At 39.7% G+C, this 22,680-nt stretch overlaps 2 protein-coding genes across 4 annotated transcripts in view; both read right to left on the bottom strand.

The window, feature by feature from the left end:
* Positions 1 to 2,727, bottom strand: part of fndc3a (fibronectin type III domain containing 3A) — a 95,640-nt gene extending 92,913 nt beyond the window's left edge. For 2 of the 3 annotated variants that reach the window (XM_084126678.1, XM_084126681.1), the window contains exon 1: positions 2,352 to 2,727. The gene's annotated coding sequence lies outside the window, so the exon portion shown is untranslated. Of the gene's footprint in view, positions 1 to 1,856; positions 2,283 to 2,351 lie in introns of those variants that run through there. The other variant, XM_084126679.1, reaches the window with a different exon arrangement.
* A 5,968-nt stretch (positions 2,728 to 8,695) lies between these two features.
* cysltr2b (cysteinyl leukotriene receptor 2b) lies at positions 8,696 to 16,347 on the bottom strand. Its single transcript, XM_084125387.1, has 2 exons — positions 16,031 to 16,347; positions 8,696 to 12,305 (listed from the first exon to the last, which is right to left on the bottom strand). The coding sequence occupies exons 1-2, from the start codon at positions 16,126 to 16,128 to the stop codon at positions 11,255 to 11,257; spliced, it is 1,149 nt and encodes a 382-aa protein (XP_083981513.1). The 5' UTR covers positions 16,129 to 16,347; the 3' UTR covers positions 8,696 to 11,254.
* Positions 16,348 to 22,680: the final 6,333 nt, after the last annotated feature.

Raw genomic sequence — 22,680 nt, 5'->3', positions numbered from 1 at the left:
CTCCTTAAAACTGCAGTGAACCAAAGACAGTCTCAAAAACACGGTCTGAAATCGCTGGTGTTTCTGACGTCACAAACTACCCTGTAACCAATCAGATCAACGGGTGATCGTCAACGAGTAGATCTCTGAGCTGGTGTGAGTGAGTGGAGGCGGGGCTCATTTGTATATTCATAGAACCGCATATACTAAATGAGTCAAGAGTCATTTTCATTGTGTGCTGTATGTACAATTAATATTACCTTGTCTTTACTTTATTCATATTTTTTCAAACAATTTTTTTTTTTTTTATGAAAAATACTGCAATAGGATTACAGATTCAAGAAGTTTCCATCTAATTTCAGATTTGCTTTTATTCATTTTATGCCATTCAAATTATTTATTTCAATTTTTTTTAATAATAATTAAAATATCGGTCAACCACTCGTCTGCTCTCATGGTACTTTGATGTCATGCACTGATCGGTCTGCGCAGAACCGATTCAAGTCCAACACAACTAACATGTTTGTTCAAAGCATTTGACTGCAGATTGTTTTGTAAAGGAGGCACAGTGTAATGGAGAGTTCACAAAGACACTTGCACTGTAAGATAAAGCAGCCGGCTGTATTGGATCTGACAACAGCAAATGCTTTGCCTGTAAATACAATAGAGAGTGGCCATTGATACTGTTTTCTATGCAATGGGGTTAGCCAATCATAACAGTTGCCATTTACTGACAAGCTTTAAAGGAGCCGTCCCTTAAAAAACAGATCATTTCAGACAGGTTTTTTTATATATATATATTATATAACAGCTGTTTTTGGGGGTTTTTTTGCAAAAAACTTTATTAATAGTATAAGTGAACTAAAATAATAATAATAATTGTAGGTGGTGGTGTGAGCATAATATTGCCAGAAAGGAATTACTGAACATTTCTGGCATCTTGTGGTAAACTGGATTATAACAGGGAATGAAGCTGGACTGAGTAGATTTTTAAAGGTAAAGTGTGTGTGTGTGTGTGTGTGTGTGTGTGTGTTTTACAAAATACATTCCATTTCAGTGTAATATGTAGAAAAATGATAAGAAAGACATTTATAAGCTGAGTCCTGTGACACTTTCAAAACAGCATCCCAATCAGTCCAACCAATAGCATGTGTTTGGGGTGGGACTGTCTGTTTGTCCAACTAATGGAGGACAAGAGGACCATAATAATAATAATAATAATAATAATAACTACATTAATTCTGAATTTGATGGCACTGGTGGTGGAAAAAGGCACACTTAACCTTTAATATTAGAATCCCAAACTACACACAATACTACATAGCTCAGAGCAATAATTAGTCAACTACTTAAAATAAACATAATTTGGTCAATGGTGCCTAATGTTAAAACTTTAAGAAAACAAAGGCTGGTTTTAGGTCTTAAAACTGACGCATTGAGAAACTGCTCGTTAATTGTTAATAGAATTGATTATTAAAAAAAAAAAAAAATCAAATTTATATTGATCCAATTTAAAGGAGCACAATTAAAACAAAACTGTGACTGTCTCTCAAAACCTAGCGAGTACCCAACAACAACGTTGTTGTTGGGTACTTCCGAACATTTGAATCGAACATTTTTGGCCATCAACTTTCAAATAAAACATTTCTATTACTACAGACCAGTACGAACTAATATTTTGTGTGCATCATAGGAACATTCAAAAAAGTTCAAACCAAACATTTAGCCCCGAATCGAACGTTCAAATCTAAACATTTCAGCAACAAAAATCGCAAGAACGTTCGAACCCACTTTTTTGTTATTTAAAATGCATTCGAACTTTGTACCTGAACATTTTAAGCGCAAAGTGAAAGTTTAAATTGAACATTTTTGCTCACCATCACCGGCACCCTCCAATCGAACACTTTCGGAACATCATGCATTGCCGAAGAACGTTCGAATCGAACATTAGGTGACATAAGTTAGTTATGTAAACGCCGAAATCGAATACTTTTTTTTTTTTTTTTACGCGACAATTAAGACCAAACTACACGCTGCACGCGCATGCTGCCCAGAAATGCAGTCTATCTAGAAAGCTCAGTAGCTTTTGAGACACGGCCAGAGTGAGTATAGTGACTGCAGCAGTATTTAATCTGCAGCTCTGTGATCAGATGACGTTGACGTGTGCACTTCAGGCCCTACTCTGTTTCTTTCATAGTCACTTTTAAAACATATGCAGATCATTGCACATTAAAAGTGACTCAAAAGATAGGTCACTTACACAATCAAATCTAAATGCGTGGAGTAAACAAACGCGCATTCTCTGTAGTGAGCATATGTGCAAATGCACATTTAATAAAAACCAAATCATTTGCAAACGTGAATCGACTCACCAACAGCTCGTTCCGCTTTGTATATCTTATTCTCCCGATCACTCCTCTTCTTCAGGTTGATGTGTATGTGTGGAGGCTTTAAAAGCACTAGGCCAGTGTGTGTGTGTGTGTGTGATCTGGATCTCTATAAGCTACGTGGCTCTTTCACACTTGAATATTACACCAGTTTACAGTCTCAGCCTTTATCCACTCGCTTTTTCCGACGTCTGCAAACGTCCAGGGGTCGAGACAGATCACGATCTTCCAAAGCAAACAACTTTTCCCCGTAAGTGTTGTTAGTTTTCACGGCCACCTCCATCCATAGCGAGCTCAGGCTCTTCAAGCGTCTGGATAATCGCCATCATTTTCCGCTCAAGAATGTACACACACGTCACTGCGCATGCGTATCACAGCCGCGTCAAATTTCATCCCTTTCCTCTTTCTGTCTGTATAGTTATGTAATATATAGCCAGCATTTTTTTGCTGACGTGTTGTTGACAGGGTAAATCGAAACTGACATAAAGGCTGCATAGAGTGTAGAATCTATATCTGGTTAAATATTTAGTTCAGTATTCTGTCATAAATAGGCCTTGTTACAATTATTTGTCCTAGCACTAGAAAATGACTTTTGAAATTCAAATTTCATTTGTCCGACTACCTGAAATTGTCTATGGAGGTTTTAGTGTTCCTCATTGTACCCGACAGATGGCGTCCGACAGGGGGAGCCCTCGCGGTTTGTTTACAAACGCAACGCTTCTGGGTCTCTCTTTTTTTTTTTTTTTACTGAACTTAGACTTTGATACAATTTTTCTGAATTCCTAAAACACATTTCTTGAAACCATGAATCACTTTCTCAAAACCTTAAACATAACCAAATTTTCAAACCACATTCAGAGAACCTCTGACTCTGATGCTTTCAATGCTTTTAGATCATACACACAGCGAGGCTATATTATAAACATTACAGATCATTCGTTAAAAAAATGGAGAACACAGCATCCAAAGCATGCAGTTACAGAAAAAAAGTATATAAAAAAATGCAATTACGTAAAAAAAACGTATGCTATAGTAATGACAACTTGCAGTAGTAAGGTGAATAGCCTAAATGCACTGCAAGTATAGTATTTTACTGAATATTGTATAGCCTAGTATTGAATGTCTGTATATTCAGCACTTAAAAATTAAAAAACTCTAAATGAAAAGCATGTTACAGTAAAGTACACTCAGAAGAGTTGTGAGATTTTATTCTGCTTCTGCATCATGTCTTCATGTTGGGTCCGGCCGGAGGACTTTGTCCACATCACAATGTCATTTCTGCAGGCAAAGAGAAAACCCTAAAGCAGATCCAGCCTTGACAACGTTCTCCACACATTACTCTTTCTTGTCCTCCTCCTCTTCCTCCTTGTTCACCACTTCTTACACACATACTCTTCCTCTTCTCTCATTTCCATTCATTGTTGGTATCAACATTCAGTTCAACATTTTGAGTCAGTTCTGGCACTCTGAACTGACTTGAATTATGTACAGTTGGTTTGATCACACATCATTAGAAAAAAGTGTGAACAATTTTGAGTCGTTGTGTGTAAACGATGACAACTGTGTTGTAGTGTGTTTAACTTTTGCCTGCCTGTGCTTAGTGTTTTGAAACATAAATGCATCACAGTGCAAAATGTGTTTTAGTGAGTGAGAATGTGTTTAGAGTTTTGCAAAAAGAGTGCATGAGATTTGCAAACAGTGTTTTAACTGCTGAACTTGTTTAAAGTTTTACAGAAAGAGTGATTTATTCGACAAATTGGTTTAGGCTATGAGAATTTGGTTCAGAGAATGGGATTTAGTGTTTTAGCAGTTCAGAAAAACTGTATACTGATTTCTGAGGGATCATGCAACACTGAAGACTGGAGTAATGATGCTGAAAATTCAGCTTTGAAATCACAAGTACAACTTATATATTGACACATATTCAAACAGAAAAAAAGTTATTTTAGATTGAAATATTTCAAAATATTACTGTTTACTGTACTCTTAATAAATAAATGTAGCTTTGGTGAGCAGAAGAGACTTTCAAAAACATTAAAAAGCTTACATTATGAACACACAGATGAACACACCATTGAAGTTGACAATCTGTAGGTTAGTATTACAGTTTTTCTCGATTGCTTTCACATTAATTGAAACTATGCCTCGTATTCTCAAAACTGTAAACACAAATCCATAACGTCTCACCCAGTTCCCTAAACATCCTATTTTCAGGTCAAAATGAAGCTCTAGACTCAAAACCATTCACTCTTGCTGAAAAACCAAACTTTGCCCTCAGACATCACACACAAGCCCTCAAAATCACACACACTACAACATAGTCTAACACACTGGTGCAATAAATTCAAAACAACATTTCCAAAACTGGTAAGTTATGTTGCTTGTGGTTCCCCCCTCACAAACCTTTTCACATGATGAACACAAAAGACACAACCAATGGATACATTGGCGCATTTTTATTCATTCATGTACTACACAGTACAACACACACACAACAACAACAAAAAAAACTTTTTTCCCTGTTTTACTTTTTTTTACAGTATTTTTTTTTTTATTCTCTCCTCTAAAAAATGTTTTATATTTACTTAAGATGTGTGTGACCATCATATGACAGTAAAAGAGCACACACAAACCATATTCTAATATCGTTAGCCTCATAGCATAATTGCCAACGTCCTATTTAAAATAAATGAGCAATTATGAGGCTAACGATATGGAATTGTATTGGAATGGTAAAGAGTGTTGGGACGTGACAGGAGGGCCTCCACTCAAGGATACAATATGATGAACACGTCTAAGAATGTTCCATATGGTTGAAATACCGTCATTGGCCTAGAAAGAAAACATTCTGGGAGTCGAGACTATAAAGGAGAAAGGATGCCCTCCCTTCACTGTCACTGCAGCCACTCTGTGTGACTGTACGACTACTGGCCTTTTCTTGCAAGAAAATAAACCTCATCAAAGACTATTGGAAATGTTTGTCTCTTATTCAGTGATAGAATTTTGTTTGCCACCACACCTCCCTGAAGGTTCTCGAGGCGACGGTGAAGCGACTCAAGTTTGGCCTTACTCGTAACCCAGCCTCCCTCATAGTCATACCATTGACAAAGACATGGGCAACTAGAGTGGCTTGAATTTCATCTGAGACTGCTTGTCTTCTTACCCTTGCCCTTCCTCCTCCTCCTCCTCCTCCTCCTCCTCCTCCTCCTCCTCCTCCTCCTCCTCCTCCTCCTCCTCCTCCTCCTCATCCCTCCTCGATCTCTTCCTTCATGTCTTTCTGGATCCATTGTTCCAAAACTCAATAAACTGATTTGGGCCCTTTTATCAATCTACTGAAGGATCTGATTGATGTGTGTTAAATTTTGACTCTTAGTGTTTCCACCTGGGTAATTGTGTGCTAACTGAGCTGAAGCTGTGCTGACTTGAGTGAACAATAATAAATGCTATTGCTTTCTATATGACAACATGGTCTAGGCAATGAGAAATGAAGGGATTTGTGTGTAGAGTTTTGCAGTGACAGTTCAACAAATCTGACTCGTGTGTCAAAACAGGGAATAGTGTTTATAGTTTAGAGAAATGGGTGTGATTTTTGTTAAATGGCGTTATGGTTTTGAAATTTTAGTTCAAAAGCCTGGTTATAGTGTTTAAGCAATCGAGAAAAACTGTAATTGCAATGTTTCAAATAAATCATATTTTGCAAGCAAGGTCATGTCCGAGAGTGTCTTCATATGAGCGAATGTAGTGGTGTAGCGAGTGAGTGGTTGTTATAATATAGCCTATATACAGTATATAGCCTATATATATTAGAATATAAAGCTATAAAAGCTAAAAAAAAATTAGAGCTTATGTTTACTGACTTTTTAAAGGAAGACAGCATAAATGGATTGCATTTATGCTGTTCCTTTGCATGTCTTCCTTCCTTTGTTGCATTTAAATAAAAGGTCTAAAAAAATATATAAATAACAAGTATTATCTATCTAAATTCTAGTAAACTAACTAGTAAAATTCATATCTTTAATACCTGTTCTGCTGAAATATGGAAAAAAACTGCTGAGGGAGACAATAAAGTAAAAACTGCTCTAGCATCTCCTCTAAACATTTGAAGACTTCAGATGCAAAAGCCTCTAAGTTCGTCTAAAGGTGTTGTTTAATATTAACATTTTATCAGGCTCCTATGTAGGCTATAGGTTTCTATCCAAGTGCCGGCATTTCTGAATGGGCTGAGGCTGGGATTTAGTGAGTTTGAAGTGGAAGTAGGCTATTTGATGATGAACATATAGTATGTGCGGAGAGCATTCACTCAATATTATTATCTCATTTTTGGCAGAGGTGGCTTTTAGAGGCTTTTGCATCGGAGGTCTTCATATGTTCTTCAACTGTCGCTGTTGATCGCTCTAGTGAGCCTGCAGAGGGCGCCATGGCGTCGTGTAAAGTTAAACTCTCTGACGTGACGTCTGCCTCTTGGAAATGACAGTTTCTCTCAATCGAGAACATCAGAAATTCTCAAAAACAAAACTACTTGTTCAATCTCCACATCATCTACTCACTTGTGCACATCATAAAATTAATTTCTCATTCTTCTGAAAAAGTTGCAAATGTTTTGGATTCATGCAATTGATAACTTGGCTACATGCCTACAGTTGTCTGCTGTTTATCAATTAGGTCTTACACCTCAAAACATCTAGGCATTAGTTCCTTGCATAAGTCATTCAATGCAAAATGGTTGAACTAGTTGTAAAAATGCGTTTCTTTATAGGTTACATTATATAAGGATTTGAGCAAGTAGGTTTTTGCAGGTAGTCCATTTTGTGGTGCTGTATACAAATTGTTTAGAGAAATGAACATACTGGTTTGCAAATGTTAAGGATGGTTCGAGAAATGTACCAAAGCGACTGAGAAACACTGAAAAAAGAACAGTTTCACACTCAGAGAGCCTGTATGAAGTGATGATATTGTCTCGTCCGGCATGTTGAAGCTGCAGCCGATGTTTCGAGGATCAAGCGTTGCAAAGAAGGACTCAAGATGATAGGCTACAAGGTAAAATAAAATCCTATTTATTAATTTCTTGTCGGGTTGGTTTCCAAAAGTGAAACTTGTCGCGCGTTTATCTGATTCATGATAAAATAACTCTGATGCTGTTTCAGCTAATATTCATATAAAGCATCTCGACCTGCAAGTTTAACATGGCGAATATTTGGCTTTTGTAACTTACATATGTTGCATTGAATTGTTTTACTATTCAGTAAACACAATATAATTGGCTATATCTGATATAACATTTTCTTTGAACTGCAGAATATATTGATGTTTGGACGGGTCCTCCAAATTCAGTCAAAGAGCTTGAGTCCAGCCAGACAGTTTTTCTCAATCGATTTGACACATTTCTCCAAACTCAGGTCACTGTTCTCTAAACAGTTAACACAGTGATCTGAACACTTTGTTACTGTCCTAAACAGGTTGTAAATTTTCCTTCATTTCATGCAAATTGCAAATCACATGCATCATTTTTTTCAAAACGCTGTGCACAAAATTCTTAAATGGTTTCATATTAGTTCATACAGCCAACCGAAACTTTAATATATCAGGAAAAACAATTGCAGCTCTTTATTTTATTGGTTTTCACAAAAATCACAATCATTTGTGCACCATTTTTCCAAACACAAACAGAACTCTTTTATTTGTTAAATTCTCAGTTAATTCATTAGTCAGTTAGCCCCATATAGCCTAAATACACTGCAAAAAATGGTTTCTTAATTAGTATTTTTGTTTTGTTTCCAGTCCAAATATCTTCTTCAAAAATTCTTACATCAAGAAGCATTTACTAGAGAAGTAAAATGACATAAGAAATTATATTTTGTTTTAAGATAAAAAGAAAGTCATTTAAGTAATTTTTGCTTAAAACAAGCAAAATTATCTGCCAATGGGGTAAGAAAAATAATCTTGTTTTCCATTTGAATTAGGGCTGGGCGATTTAAATCGTGAGATTGTTATTCGCATCTCGTCAGTAAAGCCGGTTCCTTGATTAGTAGTAAATCGCCATCACCTGCTTTCAGATGGAGCGGCATTTACTACAAAGAGCCGTAGTTAACTGACAAGCTGAGCCATATCGCATTAAAATCGCGGACGTATCGCCTGCGATTTTTAATGCGATATGGCTCAGCTTGTCATTTAACTACGGCTCTTTGTAGTAAATGCCGCTCCATCTGAAAGCAGGTGATTGCGATTTACTACTAATCAAGGAACCGGCTTTACTGACGAGATGCGCATAACAATCTCACGATTTAAATCGCCCAGCCCTAATTTGAATTAAGATTTTTTTTCTTGGTTTCCATTCAAATTCAGATTTTTTTTCTTACCCCATTGGCAGATAATTTAGCTTGTTTTAAGCAAAAATTATTTAAATGACTTTCTTTTTATCTTAAAACAAAATAGAATTTCTTATGTCATTTTACTTCTCTAGTAAATGCTTCTTGATTTAAGAATTTTTTGATATTTGGACTGGAAACAAAACAAAAATACTAAGTGAGAAAAGCATTTTTTAAAGTGTATCTACTGAGTTAGTAATACACACATCACAGGACATGCAAACTTCCTTATTGTTTACAGTAAATAAAAGGGGAAAATAAAAAAAGAAGAAGAATGTCAAAAGGAAGAGTGAGAGATTTTTGAGAGGATAGAGGAAGGGTAATATTGAGAGGGACAGGAACAGTAGAAGAGGAATATATGGTATAGTTAGAGGAGATGGAGAAAGAAACATTGAGGATTTAGGAGAAGCCAGATTTTAAATGAAACATGATCAGGAGCAAATTGAGCGAAATTGTGTAGTTGTACAATTTCACTATTCAGCACTGGAGAAACTAAGAGTGGTTTGAACATCATCCACATTTCAGGACGGTGTTCCTTCCAGCATATTCACCTCTTAGAGATGGAAAGTATATGATCCCAGCCCTTACAGAGTAAGTCTTCTTCAAGCGAGGGAAGAGGCCTGTGGAGAAGTTGAGGCACAAGGATGGAGCCAGCATTCACAGCTTTTTTCCCCACGACTCATGAAAATATATGCTACGATGTTGATGAAATTCTTTGACTAGATGTAAATGAGAGGCAAGATCTAAAAAGATCAATGATTGCAGTACTTTATTTATTTATTTATTTAGGGTGAAAATTCATAGTTATACAACTAAACTCGTCATTAAAGAACTTTGAAGAACATGATTAAAGAACACGGAAAACATGTATTTTCATTCATGTATTTGTGTATCTACAGCTGAATTTGTTATCAAATCAACAGAGAACACACTTGTAGTTTTGATGTTACTATTTATTTTTGATAAATGCATTACTAGAATAAAATACAGTGCTTCATTATGCAGTAAAATTGAAGAGTGTGTTTAGTTTGCTGTGTTAATTGTTTTGAGAGCAACTACATTCACTTGAAGAAATGTGTCAAATTGATTGAGAAAAACTTTAATTCAAAAATTGTAATTTGGAAATAATTCTATAACATTAATGGGGCAATCAAAACGCAGGTGGATTTTAAAAAAGAACCTCAGTTACATTTTTTTTTTCACAAAACAGTTTTTTGATGTTGCTATAATTATTTTATAATCATTGTATCACTCACATACAATTGATACATTTAATAATTTATTTTATTTTATTTTTTGTATTTTTAACAAAATGTTATACTGAAAAATTAGAAATAATTAGAAGGCTAAATAAATAAATAGGCAGGTCCGTTTTGGCATTATTGTATTATAAAAAATAATGTTACATTGAATAGATAGATAGATAGATAGATAGATAGATAGATAGATAGATAGATAGATAGATAGATAGATAGATAGATAGATAGCAATAAAAACTATCTTTGAAACATTTACAATATTACAACACAAACAATAACTGATACACATCAAAACAAGTCTTTTGATTGGGAAATGTATAACCAGCACAAAATATGTACTTTAAAGGAATCCCTTTGAGCTGTACACATGTAAGCACTTACTGACAAGTATGTACAAACATTCAATAAATTACTAGCGTATGTTTCCTAGAAGAGTATAAAGTGTCTTTTTATAGCTCAGGACAATTATTGGAGTTTTGTTTAAATATCCATTTGATTCAAATCTTTGTTCTAAAATTAATTGATATCACCTTAATTCCTTAAAGGGATAGTTCACTTAAAAACACAAAAGATACAGTGCTTTGAAGAGCATACAGCAATTTTACAACATGTTAATGGCTTAATTTTGTGGTTAACCATCGATAAAAATGAGCCAATGTTGACATAGAGTAAGAGCACAGAACAATAAAACAAATGTGTTCTGGTCTGAAAATTTGATGGGAAATATTGATTTCACATTGAAAATTTAGACACTGTGAGACATTGTCTGAAACTCTAGAGGAAACACAAGCAAAATAAGATCTTTTTCCTCAGGAGAAACATCTGAGAAGCAGAAGACTCAGTTTAATCAACTGAGACATTATTTCTCGAGATCTCATTTATCGTCAGCAGTGTTTCCATCCATGTACTGTATTTTATGCCAATTCTTTTGGTTTTGCATGAAAAAAAACATAAGGAAACACCAAGATTTAACTTAAAACTAAAAGAAATGATCAATTGAGGTGGATCATTTTATTATCCAATAAGAGGACCTGCACATAAACTACAATGGAAACACATTTTCTACATCAGTTCCTCCATGTGCAACAAAAAAATATTCATAAGCAATATTCACATTAGTTCAATTCACAACAATGGTTGGAAACATAGCTATAGTGACTTTCTGGAGGTTAATCAAGTTCTTCCTGGACCACAAGTCCAACACAGATCAGATCTTCTTTCAGGAATTTCCCCCTCAAGTCCCGACAGGTCCCAACTAAGGGCTCTATATCGGTGTGAATCTTCCCTCTATATCGCGGTTTATCTTCTCCAATACTTTCACGTTCTGCTCAGTTATACAACTCTGTCTTCTGGGTGTGTGCTGTCGCCAAAAGTTAATGAAGTTTTCCCCTACGAAAAAGAAAAGCAGCGGATCCAGGCAACTGTTTCCCGAGGCCAGAACGTGTGTGATGACCGCGGCCTTTCTCAGGCTTTCAATATAATTGCAGGACTCTCCATAACCGTTGTTTTTAACGTGCATCTCCGCCTCCAAAAATAGAGTTCGGACGATGTGATACGGCATAAAGCACACGAGGAAAATCAGCAGAACGATGATCACGAGAGAACAGGACTTCTTGAGATTGGACTGAGACCTTTGATTCTGCCGGGTCTTCTTGAGCTTCAGCAAATAAAAGGCCGCAAAAATGTAACAGACCGAGATGACCGCGAAGGGCATGACGAAGCCTAAAAACAAGGTGCTTCGATTTAACATGATAATGGTGCTCAACTGGGACGGGTTCAGTTCTAGGCATTTGATCTGTCCAGACTCCTCAGAAGTTCCGGCTCCCAGGAGCGGGATGGACATCAGGGACACGATCAGCCAGATGACGATGCATATCATCCAGGCTCTCCGAGAGGTTTGCCAGCGCACGTATGCGAACGGCTTCACGATGGCCACGAAGCGAACCATGCTCAGGACCATGAGAAAGTAGACGCTGCCGTACATGTTGATGTAGAAGACGTAGGACATGATCCGACAGGTGACGTCTCCGAAGGCCCATTTGGAGCTCATGAGATAGTAGGCGGCTCGGAAGGGCAACGAACACACCATCATCAGATCGGACAGAAGGAGATTGAGCATTAGGATGTTGACTGGAGAAAGAGGCACTTTTTTTCTCAACGAAGAGGAAATGAAGAAGAACAAGGATATTAGGTTGCAAACAAGCCCAAGGGAAAACATGAACAGATATGCAATTGGGTAGACGGTGTGCTTGAAATCACTGATGGAGCAGTTATTTGATGTGGTATTCCGATCCCCCATGGTTGGGTCGGGAATTCTGTGAACAGGACATACATTAAATCAAAGAGATCACATTAGAGAATGATAAGGAATTTGAATCATTTTCAAACTAGACAGCCTAATGGGTGTTTGTTCAATGTCAGGCTCTATGTTTCCAAGGCTTTGATTAAAACTAACAGATTTTTAACTTTATTTTGCAATCTTTTCACAATGCCTTTATTATTTACAGTTTTTCCTCAATCGCTTTAGCTCAATTCTTCAAAATATCTTTTTTTGTGTTCAACAGTTTAGAAATAAACTCATACAGGTTTGAAACAACATGAGGGCGAGTAAGTGATGGCAAATGTTTCCTTTTTGGGTGAACTAACCCTCGGTCTTACTGTTTACAGACCATTAATATGCAAATTAGTCCCGCCTCCACTCAATCACACCAGCTCAGAGATTCCACTTGGTTAACCGTATAGTAAATGCTACATGGAAATATTGATTCAATAACCATATATGATTGAACCTGAAACTGTATCAGAATGTGTTTTATGTATCGTTCTCTACAACGTCGGACACATAGCGGTATTTGATATGATTAGCCTTTTGCTTGACTAAGTTATCAAACAGCTAATAAGGTCTTGTTAATGTTACACAAACCATGTTCCCGTTCAACATCTCAGAGTCAGGCAACTGTCTTCTAAAAATCAGCAGAACATCAAAGATCAGGGGTGTCCAATCCTGCTAATGAAGGGCCACTGTCCTGCAGAGTTTCTCCAACCCTAAACACATGATCACATGCTAATCAAGCTCTTCAGACCAGGCTGTGTTCGAAATCTCCTCCTAAAACCTTAAATAGGGCACTATTTGAGGGGACAGCCATTTGGTGTCCAAAATCATAGTGGACGTTATCGAGTGCACTCATTCATACACCGACCAGTCTGCACTGCGCAAGTCAAACACACCTAACAGCTACAGAATACCCATAATGCACTGTGAGAGTCGCGCACCGAATGAATTCCCACGTCTCACAAGATGGCACCTGCAGCTGAATCATCCACCCATCCATTTTCCAAAACCGCTGGTCCAATGTGGCTACAGCGTAATATAATACAGGCATACATTCCTTTTTAATTGATTATTAAATTTTCTGATTAAAGGAGTCATGACCTGTAATTTTCACTTTTCCACGAAAAAAAATGTATGTTATGATTGCCTAACGATTATACACTGGCCGGGAAGCCGATATTTAAAAGTGAAGCGTTTGTTTATCCCTGGGTTCGTCAACCAGCCCACGTGCACACGCACTCAAATACGTGATGTTAAATGTTAAATTCTGCGTCAAGTCGGTGCAGGATATACCATATATGGACACCGCAGACCTAATGCTGCAGGAAGCAGCAAGATCTCGTGAGACAATAATGCCTTCAGAAATAAGGGTCAGAGGAGCTCTGTGTTTATTTTTTTCCACTTTTTTTCCACTTTTCTTTTTTAGAAGGGCCTGAAAGACTATAATAGAGCGTGGGTATCCAAGGTAATACTAGGTTATGACTCCTTTAAGGTTTATACATGCTAGTTTCCATGAGAGTTCAAGATAAATCCTTTCATTACCAATGGAGCTGCCAGTTTGCTAAGTTTCAAATAATTATTAAACAGCAACCTATGCAAAAGCGGCAGCCATTCTGACGCACTCAGTGTCCGAATTCACTCGTTTTCCTTCATTCCTTCAAGTGGGCTATATTAATGGAGTAATGTAGGGAATTTGAATGAGGATATAGGGGGGCGATTTCGAACACAGCCACTAGAAACTTCCAGGCAAGTGTGTTGGAGCTAAAGTGTGCAGGACGTTGGCCCTCTCCCTGTCATAGAAAGTCCGTGGAGAAAAGCCCCACATGTTGACGGGATTGGATTGGTTACATTAGTAGGAAACGGGCGATTTCAAACCGCGTTTGTGTCTTCGGTTCACTCAGTTTTAAGGAGAAAAAACTCAGCAATGGTGTTGACTAAACACCACAACAACATTAAACACTTGGTTTTCACCACAGGGTGTCTTTAACACCCAAAAAAGCTTGTCTTTTTAACCCATTTTGCACATGACATGCTCCATCTGTGTACTAAGTGCATTTTCAGTAAATCACCGGCAGAGCTTTTATTTCCCATTGGCGCTTTTATGGGTTTGTGGTCTCGTGCTAATTTGTCCTGTTTGGTTATACTGGCCCTTAGTTTCGTGTTCAAACCAGATTCGAATTTCCTAATTGTTTAAGCTAATTGCACATTTGTCTGAGCCATCGCACGCAGAATGATCCATTCAGTTATCAATTTCAGTCAAACATTTATATTCCACAAATTAAATGTTTGTGATGTCTGCTAAACTGGCAAATGACCTGCGAGAAATAGGATCACACTCTTGTGTAAGACATGTTCCTGGATCAACATATTTTGTCAAGCCTGGAACAAAATTCCTGTCCGAAAATGTAGTCCTAACTCCTAAATCTAACCCTACCCATAACTTCTCTCTAAAATCAGAGGGAAATGATATGTGAAAACACTGATGTGGAAGCACTTAACCCCGATTGTAAGCCTAAACTTGACATAAACTGTAAACTTGTCCCTCAAACCTGATTGGTTGATGTTGTTCCAGGATCAAAAAAATGTTGATCCGAGAACACACTGCACTTAATGAAATCACGTTTATCAAGGAGACAGTGAAGGGTTGCAATGCGTGAAGAAACTAAAGCAAAAACAAGGGTAAATGCCACTTGAAATCTAAATATCTTATATTGTGCATAGTTTTCAATCGAGCTATAAAAATCGTGAAGAAACATTTTTCCTTTAGAAATTGCTAAATTTGACTAAGAACATGTTGAATTAAACATTTTAGTATTTCACTACGTACAGTACTCCACTGACCTTTGTTTTATTTACATCTTACAACAAAAAAAAACTTTTTTTTTTTACAATGATTTTGTCAAATTATGACAAAAATCTAAATATGACTTAAATGTGTGTATTTAGGACACATAAAATGATAGTTATGAGATTTACCATAAGAAAAACAAAGGGATTAGCCATTTTTATTCCAAATCCAAAATGTTAAAAATGGTCATTTCCACCACAGAATATTGTTGAACGCAGTTGATTTCTAAACAGTCAAAACCATCTATTCATTAGTTGGATAAATTTTCATTTTATAACACAATCTGGTATTGATTATACAAGGTCAAATAGAAAGGAAAAATGCACATCTGATATCTGCCCAAGGCAAAAGCACTTGAGTAAGAATATCCTATTTCAGCACAGCAGCCCAAAGTACTCAACCATGACTGATCAAAAACTGTACGAGTTTGTACTGACATGCAAAGAAAAACTAGGCAAATTTATGCAAAAAAGGGGAAAGTTTGTATTATTAAGAGAAGTTAGGATTTCTTTTCCAGTTACAGCTGTTGATGTTGTTGATAACAGCCTGTTTAGTTCAAAGTATTGTTCACTTAAATGCTGCCTTAAAAACACCAAACACAACATTTGAACATATACAGGCTTCATATTATTGAACAAAGACCCATAAGGAATACATTTTTAGATCATTTGTCTGGTTTGGTTTGACATGTCTGCCTCAGAGAAAGAGATAAATCAAAATTCTCTAGAACAGTCTTAAAAAGAGATATTTTTAACACCATTTTTGTTATAGTAAATTATAAGAATGCATATGGTAAAATTACAGTATATGCTTCACTACCAATAGTCCATTGAAACATATAAAACATCTAATGCACATACCTGTAAGAGGTTGCCAAAAAAAATGAATCCAAAAATTCCAATTCCCACAAATATACGCTAAATCCTGTGCAGCAGGAAGACTGGTGAGATGAAGCCATATAAAGGCATGATTCTACACAACTGCTGCTCTAGAAAAATGACACGATTTCACAGACTACAGACACACCCATTCCTGATTTTGTGCTTGAGGCATCAGCATATAAGCATACAGTTAGATAGATAGATCTCTCTCTCTCTCTCTCTCTCTCTCTCTCTCTCTCTATGTGCGCGGTTCGGGTGTGTGAGGCTGTGCGCACAGTTAACAGTAAAATTTGTCTGATCCAAGATAAACTCAGTTTGTGTGTATACATGATCCAGTCTAGTGATTTCCTTGTTGATGCATGACATTTCCTGAGTTTCTTCAGTCATAAAATACTGAGTAAAGATTTTTTGAGGAGGATTTATGGGATAGCCTACATTTAGAATTGGTAACAAGAACAAAAACAAATATCAACATGTTTGGTTGAATATCTAACTGACGTCTTTTTTCCAGGGTGGCACCACTCCTTCAAATTTTGTTTATGCCAGGCCGTCGCACCACCAGCACAGGTTAGGCACAGTTGGAATTTGTAAGAAAATATATAACAAATGTGGGGAAATGTGTATGTAAAAGGGTTCAAGATGAGGAAGGATGAAGTCAGGGTCGGATTTACTGAGACTCGTGCTTTTTATTCAGTATTCACAAGTCAAAACAAAGTCGCGCTCACTGAACTTCCCATAAACTCATAAACTTCATAAAACACACAGTTGTTGTTGCCTCAATCGCTCTGCTGCACGAGTCCTCAGTCGCTTTCTCTCTTCTTACTTCCTCTTCCCCAGCGGCTTTTAAGTGGTCTCTCCATGCCTATTACTGTAACCAGACACAGGTGTTTGTCATTTGCACTACACCTACTTACACACCGCGTGTCTCCTGTCTCTCTCTCCCATTGTGGACCTCGCTGAACAATGCCCCCCTCGCCACATACCCCCACCACCCAACTCAGGCCGGGGAGCCATGGGTGAAAGCCTGTTGACACTGCTCCGTCCACTGGACCGGATCTGGCGCTTCCTTTTTAGTGAGGTCAGTCAGCGGGCTGGTGAGGTCTGAATAATGAAGCCCCAGGAACTGCCTCCTTTTGGGTCTTGGGTCTCCGGCAGGTTGCAACTGCTGCTGTCTTATTAATTTGAGGACGCACCTGCCCATGACCCAAGTGGAAGCCCAGATACCTGACCTCCACACGCCCAACCGCACACTTTTTCTGTCCGGCCACTCTCAGCGCTCTCAGGACAGCACGCAGATGCTCCATATGACGCTGCCGATGCTGCCAATGCTGCCAATGCAGCACGCGGCCGCAGAATCCTGTCCATGAGACGCTGAAAAGTGGCCGGTGCCCCGAACAACCCTAGCAGCGTTGTGAAGGCTGTTTTTTCCTTGGGTATAGGTGATAAGGGGATCTGCCAATATCCTTTAATTAAATACAGTCTCGAACAAAATCGAGCTGTACCAAGCCGATCAAGCCATTCGTCAACCCGTGGCATTGGATATGCTTCGAATTTTGACACAGCATTCACCTTGCGATAATCCACACATAATCCTGGAGACTGACGCAGGGCTGGAGAAAAGAATGACCAGGGTGGTGCTGGCAGGATGGGAAGCCTCCAGGGTGGCACTATTTGCATGGGCTGCTAGGGTGGTGCCGGTAGCGCAGGGAGCCAGGGAGATGGAGACAGTTCAGCGGGTCAGGGAGGTACCGTCAGTGCAGGGAGCCATGGAGGCACCGGCGGTTCATTGGGTCAGGGAGGTACCGTCAGTGCAGGGAGCCATGGAGGCACCAGCGGTTCATTGGGTCAGGGAGGCACCGGCAGTGCAGGGAGCCATGGAGGCGCCGGCAGTTCACCGGGTCAGGGAGGCACCGGCAGCTCAGGGAGCCAGGGAGACGCCGGCAGTTCAGCGGGTCAGGGAGTTACCGGCAGTGCAGGGAGTCAGGGAGGCGGCGGCAGTTTAGCGGGTCAGGGAGGTACCGGCAGTGCAGGAAGCCAGGGAGGTACCGGCAGTTCATCGGGTCAGGGAGGTACTGGCAGTGCAGGGAGCCAGGGAGGTACCGGCAGTTTAGTGGGTCAGGGAGGTACCGGCAGTGCAGGAAGCCAGGGAGGTACCGGCAGTTTAGCGGGTCAGGGAGGTACCTGTTCAGTGGGTCAGGGAGTGCAGGGAGCCAGGGAGGTGCCGGCAGTTCACCGGGTCAGGGAGGCACCGGCAGTGCAGGGAGTCAGGGAGGTGGCAGCAGTTCATCGGGTCAGGGAGGTACTGGCAGTGCAGGGAGCCAGGGAGGTACCGGCAGTTAAGCGGGTCAGGGAGTGCAGGGAGCCAGGGAGGCGCCGGCAGTTCAGCAGGTCAGGGAGGTACCGGCAGTGCAGGGAGCCAGGGAGGTGGCAGCAGTTCATCGGGTCAGGGAGGTACTGGCAGTTAAGCGGGTCAGGGAGTTCAGCAGGTCAGGGAGGTACCGGCAGGTCAGGTACTTCCCAGTTCAGCAGGTCAGGGAGGTACCGGCAGTGCAGGGAGCCAGGGAGGTACCAGCAGTTCAGTGGGTCAGGGAGGTACCAGCAGTTCAGTGGGTCAGGGAGGTACTGGCAGTGCAGGGAGCCAGGGAGGTTCCGGCAGTTAAGCGGGTCAGGGACTGCAGGGAGTGCAGGGAGCCAGGGAGGTACCGGCAGTGCAGGGAGCCAGGGAGATACCGGCAATTTAGCGGGTCAGGGAGTGCAGGGAGCCAGGGAGGCGCCGGCAGTTCAGCAGGTCAGGGAGGTACCGGCAGTGCAGGGAGCCAGGGAGGTGGCAGCAGTTCATCGGGTCAGGGAGGTACTGGCAGTTAAGCGGGTCAGGGAGTTCAGCAGGTCAGGGAGGTACCGGCAGGTCAGGTACTTCCCAGTTCAGCAGGTCAGGGAGGTACTGGCAGTGCAGGGAGCCAGGGAGGTACCGGCAGTTAAGCGGGTCAGGGAGTGCAGGGAGCCAGGGAGGCGCCGGCAGTTCAGCAGGTCAGGGAGGTACCGGCAGTGCAGGGAGCCAGGGAGGTGGCAGCAGTTCATCGGGTCAGGGAGGTACTGGCAGTTAAGCGGGTCAGGGAGTTCAGCAGGTCAGGGAGGTACCGGCAGGTCAGGTACTTCCCAGTTCAGCAGGTCAGGGAGGTACCGGCAGTGCAGGGAGCCAGGGAGGTACCAGCAGTTCAGTGGGTCAGGGAGGTACCAGCAGTTCAGTGGGTCAGGGAGGTACTGGCAGTGCAGGGAGCCAGGGAGGTTCCGGCAGTTAAGCGGGTCAGGGAGTGCAGGGAGTGCAGGGAGCCAGGGAGGTACCGGCAGTGCAGGGAGCCAGGGAGATACCGGCAATTTAGCGGGTCAGGGAGGTACCGGCAGTTCAGCGGGTCAGGGAGGTACCGGCAGTGCAGGAAGCCAGGGAGGTACCGGCAGTTTAGCGGGTCAGGGAGGTATTAAATAGAATTTTTAAATTCACCTTGTAATCTATTTCAGGGTTCGCGTTCTCGAGCCACCAGGCACTGTTTCGTGCGGATGAGCGAGCCGGAGTGTGATGAGTGTTTTCTATTAGAACGGTATCGTGTTAGCGGCCCCTAAGTTAATAACTAATGATCTTTGCAACGTAGGTGAATCAATCAATCAAAACTAACTTTACCTGGACAATAATTTTATTCTAGAGCTGGTGTAAAGCCAAAACAATCTCTGTTACTGTAATTTCCAATTATCACTGCAAAGCTGCTTTGAAACAATCTATATTGTTAAAAGTGCTATATAAATAAAGGTGACTTGACTTGACTTTACAAAGTCTAAAAAGGTCCCCCGAGGACCATCGACGGGCAGGCATGCCCTTGTTTGCTCATTAAAGCTGGCGTAGAGAGCCCGAAAAGCCGCTGCTTTCTGCACCCGTAAGGGCCTGTTTGAATGGAACGTGATGCCTTTCAGACTGTGCAACGCGCCGGCCATGTTCCAGAGGCTCATGGATCGTGTCCTGGTGGGGCTGCAGTAGGAGACCTGTTTGGTCTACCTCAATGACATCATTGTCCTGGGGTGGGACGAAACTGAAATGTTGGAGCGGCTGAGTCAAGTGTTCGGCAGACTACGCGCAGCCAACCTGAAACTTAAACCGTCAAAGTGTGTCCTGTTCCGAGAGCAAGTGGCTTACTTGGGGCACATTGTCTCCGCCAAAGGTGTCGCCACCGACCCCCAAAAGATCCAAAAAGTGGCTGGGTGGCCCGCACCCCAAAACATATCTGAAGTGTGTCAGTTTATCGGCCTGGCATCGTATTACCGACGCTTCGTTAAAGATTTCGTGGCAATCTACAGGCAATCTACAGAAACCATTAAACAATACATGACTGACCTTGGTCTTGGCGATAGCTGGAGACTTACAAACCCAAACTCAAGAGAATACAGTTATTTTTCAGCAGTTCATAAATCATATTCACGTATTGATTATTTCCTAACAAGCAATTCCCTCATCCCTGACATTTTAAATACAACAATACACCCTATCATTATTTCTGACCATGCACCAATTACTATAACTATTAACAACAGGAATGATACTAAAAAATCACTTAGATGGAGGATGAATACTTCATTACTTCAAGATAATGAGTTTAATGAATACTTTAAAAAAAGAATGGGCATTCTTCATGGAAACAAACAACACTCCAGACATATCTGCTGCAACTCTCTGGGAAACCGCTAAAGTTGTACTAAGAGGAAAGATCATATCATACTCTGCATATAAATACAAAAAGGAACAAAGTCGAGAAAAAGAATTAGAAAATAAAATACATTCATTTACTCTCATACTCCCAATGAACAGATCCTAAAGGAAATAAATAAAACAAAAGATGAACATAAAGACATAATACATAAAAAGATAGAATTCCAAAAACAATGCTTAAGACATACACACTTTGAACATAATGACAAATCAGGTAAATATCTTGCTAATCTACTCAAACGTAATAGAGAAAAGACACTTATCCCGGTGATCAATAGTCCAGAAGGAAAGAAACTTCACACCTTACAAGACATCAATGATACTTTTCGTACATTTTATAAACATCTATACAAAACCAAAAATTAATGACACTAAATTATTTCTTAACAATGTATTTTTACCCAGTCTAACCACAGCACAAAGAGAATCATTAGAAGAATCCATATCAGCAACTGAATATAAACAAGCTCTTGAATCTCTATCAAACAATAAAGCCCCAGGTTTAGATGGATACCCACCAGAATATTACAAACATTTCTGGTCAACTATATCACCATTATTCTTGTGAATGACGGCAGAAATTAAAAACACTTCTTTTATTCCACCTCACATGAACACAGCACTAATTTCAGTCTTACTTAAACCAAACAAAGAAACAAACGTTAGCAAATAAAAATCATCTATACAGATTTAATAACATTTTCAGTCCACTGCTCTCATCCTTAAATATTGATTAAAACTAGCTAGGTAGTCGATGCCTCAACTTAAATCTTTGGTATACTAAATGGATTAATAATAAGAAAGTGCAATATGCATAATTATTTATTATTATTATTTCTATAATAAATAATCTCTGAGTATTATTAAAGAATCAGTCGTGTATACATATATATGTGTGTGTTTATATTGTGTTCTATACGCTATACTTTTTGTTTTACATGTAAAAGCTGCATATTATTATTATTTATTGTTGTTGTTGGTAAGGGTAGTAGTAGGGACGGTGGTATTGGTATTGATATTATAAAACCATTTGTATTCTTTTTTTAATCTGGGTCAGGCGACTATTCTGGGTGCTGTCGGTGGGTATGACTAGCACGACCTGTCGACATATTCATTAGTAACTCGGTTCATGGATTTACTGGCCTCTCATTTTTACCACCTTTGCCCCAATTCCAGGCTTCTGTTATGCAAAATAAATGTGTTGGATGGATATCTGGGCTGGATGTGGTGTCTCTGGCTAGGGAGCTAACCAGGGCACTCTAGGGTCCAAGCCATAGATCACCTAAAAAAAAATATATATATATATAAAAAAATAAAAATAAAAAAATAAATAAAATAAAAATTTTGGACTTTGGTCCTGTCAGGTCACAACCAGACTAGGTGAGCTGGGTCTGGAGGTGCCTGTAATGGTGCCATAGCATATTTTACTGAGGAAGACTCAGCAATACATAGGGGGGTGGGGGTGGGGTGGGGGGGGGGGTGGATCGGTGAATCTGAGGGAGGTGTCTTTGTTGGGGGGGTCTGTTGGTTGTGCTCACTGGCAGTAGTAGAGTGGCCCCCAGGCCTAGAGAATAATGTCCTAAAATATGGTATTAGTATTATTATTATAAATACAGTACTGCCACTACTACTACCGTTACTATTATTATCATGAATATTAGTGTTACCACTACTACCACTACTATTTCTACTACTATTATTATTTTTGTTCTAATTATTATTATTAATAGTAGTATGAATACTACTTTTACTACAACACTGTCACAATTACTATGATTTTCTTAAATTGCCTTATATTAAATCTATATCACTAAAATTTCTCATTGCTTAAACTTACCAATGTACCTGCATACATTGATGACAATATATGACATTG

This window comes from Abramis brama (genome assembly GCF_963993115.1).
Source record: "Abramis brama genome assembly, chromosome: 10".
Lineage (NCBI taxonomy): Eukaryota > Metazoa > Chordata > Actinopteri > Cypriniformes > Leuciscidae > Abramis > Abramis brama.
Note: the sequence above shows the minus strand (reverse complement) of the source record. Positions and strands in the feature narration are given on the sequence as shown.

Excerpts from the sequence above, each read along its gene's own strand:
- cysltr2b (XM_084125387.1), bottom strand. The coding sequence starts at position 16,128 with ATGGCTTCATCTCACCAGTCTTCCTGCTGCACAGGATTTAGCGTATAT. Across the intron at positions 12,306-16,030 it reads TTTTTGGCAACCTCTTACAG|AATTCCCGACCCAACCATGG; the intron begins GTATGTGCATTA and ends TCCTGTTCACAG.